Source organism: Prorops nasuta, unplaced genomic scaffold (assembly GCF_024137725.1).
Source record: "Prorops nasuta isolate Cenicafe-Biocafe unplaced genomic scaffold, Cenicafe_Pnas_1.2 PNAS00006, whole genome shotgun sequence".
Classification (NCBI taxonomy): domain Eukaryota; kingdom Metazoa; phylum Arthropoda; class Insecta; order Hymenoptera; family Bethylidae; genus Prorops; species Prorops nasuta.
Window position 1 is genome coordinate 109,941 of NW_027116803.1, and position 2,879 is coordinate 112,819.

The 2,879-nt window shown below is 35.6% G+C and overlaps 2 protein-coding genes across 2 annotated transcripts; both read left to right on the forward strand.

Moving 5' to 3' along the window:
- The first annotated feature begins 119 nt into the window (after window positions 1–119).
- Window positions 120–1,046, forward strand: UK114. Its single transcript, XM_066728492.1, has 5 exons — window positions 120–243; window positions 316–476; window positions 544–612; window positions 677–732; window positions 819–1,046. The coding sequence occupies exons 1-5, from the start codon at window positions 173–175 to the stop codon at window positions 888–890; spliced, it is 429 nt and encodes a 142-aa protein (XP_066584589.1). The 5' UTR covers window positions 120–172; the 3' UTR covers window positions 891–1,046.
- A 125-nt stretch (window positions 1,047–1,171) lies between these two features.
- On the forward strand, window positions 1,172–2,424 carry Tcs3 (Probable tRNA N6-adenosine threonylcarbamoyltransferase Tcs3). Its single transcript, XM_066728490.1, has 4 exons — window positions 1,172–1,311; window positions 1,388–1,829; window positions 1,898–2,076; window positions 2,153–2,424. The coding sequence occupies exons 1-4, from the start codon at window positions 1,197–1,199 to the stop codon at window positions 2,422–2,424; spliced, it is 1,008 nt and encodes a 335-aa protein (XP_066584587.1). The 5' UTR covers window positions 1,172–1,196.
- The last annotated feature ends 455 nt before the right edge of the window (window positions 2,425–2,879 follow it).

Genomic DNA, 2,879 nt, shown 5'->3' on the forward strand with positions numbered 1-2,879 from the left:
TGAAAGTTTTATCGGAAGGGGGAGGGGTGTGTTTACATGTAAGATGATTTTATCTCTGCAGTTTTTTAGTCTATATGCGATTGCAAAGTTATTTTAGAAGTTTAAGCAAACATTGGTTGCTAAACGGCAGTACTGGCAGTAGACGGCTACTTGTGCTTGTGAACAGTTTACCATGGCATCCAAAACGATTATTCGCAAAATTATTCATTCTTCTTTAGGTTTAAAGCCTGTGGGGCCATATAAGTAAGATTACGATGACAAATAATAGTTCTGTATTTCCAAGATAACTTTTACTATTCATAAATTGCTGTACAGCCAAGCAATTCAAGTGGACCGCACTGTGTATTTATCAGGAGTCGTTGGTTTGGATCCTACAACAAATAAGCTTGTTGAAGGAGGAATTTCAATGGAGGCTAGACAAAGCCTTATAAACATGAAAAATGTTCTAGAAGCTGCGAATTCAAGTTTTGACAATGGTTTGAATGATTGATATCCAAACAATTGCAACAATAATTTTTAATTCATATATTTTTTTAATTATAGTTATTAAAGTAACAATATTTCTCAATAACATTGAGGATTTTGCTGCAGTAAACGATGTTTACAAAGAATGTATGTGGTACAGCTATATAATTATAATTTGTACAACAGTTTTAACAGTTTAAATATTTTGCAGTCTTTACGAAAAATTTTCCTGCCCGGTCAACATTCCAAGTCGGGAAATTACCTCTGGTTTGTTTCATTTGTCTTCTAAAATTTATGGTATATCTTTTAGGATTATTTTATATTGAGTGCTTTTTCTCCTGCTTATGACACAGGGAGCGGGGGTCGAAATTGAAGCGATCGCACTAAGTGGAGAGGTGGAGACTCAGCTTCCCTCAAATTTATAAAAAAAAAATAATTCACATAGTTTATTATATTTGTTTTTTAATTGATAGTAATATAAGAAAATGTATTGTTTAGGCTATTTGCAATGTAGATCTGTGTAGATAGCAAAGAAACAAATATTCTATATGTATAAAAATAAAGGATTGTTAAAACTGTAATTGCGTCTAATTGCAAACATAAGGACAAACCATACAAAATGACGCTTGTCTTTGGTTAGATTACAGTTTAAAGATTTGTAGAAACATCCATCGTCTGAACAAACTATAGAGTTTGTTATTCGCTAAACTATTCAGTAATTCGCCATTAAAATGGTAATTGCAATTGGTTTCGAAGGAAGTGCAAACAAATTAGGAATAGGAATTATTCAAGACGATAAAATTTTATCTAATGTAAGGCACACTTATATTACACCGCCGGGTGAAGGTAAACATAACCTATAAATATTTTTATATGTGTACTTTTATGATTAGAGTTTACGATATCCTTCGTTGTTATGTAGGATTTTTACCACGAGAAACAGCTCAACATCATAGAGATCATGTATTGGAGGTTTTAGAAAAAGCATTACAAGATGCAAAACTTAATATAAAAGATATTGATGTAATATGTTACACAAAAGGACCAGGAATGGGAGCACCTTTAACAGTCACTGCTTTAGTGGCTCGTACAATAGCCGAATTACACAAGAAACCAATAGTTGCAGTTAATCACTGCATTGGTCATATAGAAATGGGAAGACTGATCACTGGTAGCGAAGATCCAACAGTTTTGTATGTATCTGGTGGTAACACACAAATAATCGCCTATTCTAGGCAAAGATATCGAATTTTTGGAGAAACTATTGATATTGCAGTTGGCAATTGTTTAGACCGGTTTGCTAGACTATTAAAGCTTTCAAATGACCCTAGTCCTGGCTATAATATAGAGCAGCTTGCAAAAAAGTAAGTAGAACCAAATCTAGTATACTACGAAAGAAAATAACCATCAACAACTAAATATCTTAACAAAGGGGTAAGAAACTGGCTCCTTTACCATATGTTGTAAAGGGCATGGATGTATCTTTTTCTGGAATACTGAGTCATATAGAAGAACATCTAGAAGAATGGTTAAAAACAGAAGAGTATACACCGGAAGACTTATGCTTCTCACTCCAAGAGACCGTATTTGCTATGTTGATTGAAATTACTGGTATAAATGCAGATGCAAATAAAATTAAAAATAAATTACAGTATTGATTTATTGTTTCCATTTTTTTTTTTTACAGAAAGAGCAATGGCACACGTTGGAACAAACGAAGTGCTAATCGTTGGCGGAGTTGGGTGCAACGAGAGATTACAAGAAATGATGGAAATCATGTGCAAGGAGAGAGATGCAATTTTACATGCAACGGACGAACGATATTGCATTGATAACGGTGTTATGATAGCAGTAGCGGGTCTACTGCAATATAAATTTGATGGAGCCACAAAGTGGGAGGAAACTACGTGTGTACAGCGTTATCGTACAGACGACGTGCACGTCTCCTGGAGAAAATAATACTTTATTTTTCCAAATCTGTCGCTGTAAATTTTTCAAAACCCTCGACATGTCCTACTTCGGTAACCGTATTCCTACTGTAAGAAAGGGTTGCTTAGTAATTATCAACAAAAATCCGTCTAATAAGCAATATTTAGCATTAGTATCGAAAAGAAGTAGCGAATAGAAAAGATCTGAGTACAGGGTTGGAATAATAGACACAAGGTAGTTTGAAGGATATATAAGTTTCGAAGGCCTGGAAAAGTTGGGCACTCTTGTTTGGTAGTCTTGGAGCTATAAAATGCTATAAGACTATAAGCGAGCAAGCAGAAGTTAGAGCTGTTAGCCGCGTGCAGAGGCGGAAGAAGCACGGATCGATAGAGAAGATGCGTTAGCAGCGCCATCGTGCTTAAGTGGCTGAGAGAGCAAGTGGTAGCGTTGAGCGCCGTCGCCGTCGCGACGCCGAGGTCCGTTGG

What these genes read in the sequence shown, in the direction of transcription:
- Tcs3 (XM_066728490.1), top strand. Translation starts at nt 1,197, where the DNA reads ATGGTAATTGCAATTGGTTTCGAAGGAAGTGCAAACAAATTAGGAATA. An exon ending in ATAGAGCAGCTTGCAAAAAA is followed by an intron (nt 1,830 to 1,897) that starts GTAAGTAGAACC and finishes ATCTTAACAAAG; the next exon opens with GGGTAAGAAACTGGCTCCTT. An exon ending in TATGTTGATTGAAATTACTG is followed by an intron (nt 2,077 to 2,152) that starts GTATAAATGCAG and finishes TTTTTTTTACAG; the next exon opens with AAAGAGCAATGGCACACGTT.
- UK114 (XM_066728492.1), top strand. Translation starts at nt 173, where the DNA reads ATGGCATCCAAAACGATTATTCGCAAAATTATTCATTCTTCTTTAGGT. An exon ending in AAGCCTGTGGGGCCATATAA is followed by an intron (nt 244 to 315) that starts GTAAGATTACGA and finishes ATTGCTGTACAG; the next exon opens with CCAAGCAATTCAAGTGGACC. An exon ending in AAACGATGTTTACAAAGAAT is followed by an intron (nt 613 to 676) that starts GTATGTGGTACA and finishes AATATTTTGCAG; the next exon opens with TCTTTACGAAAAATTTTCCT.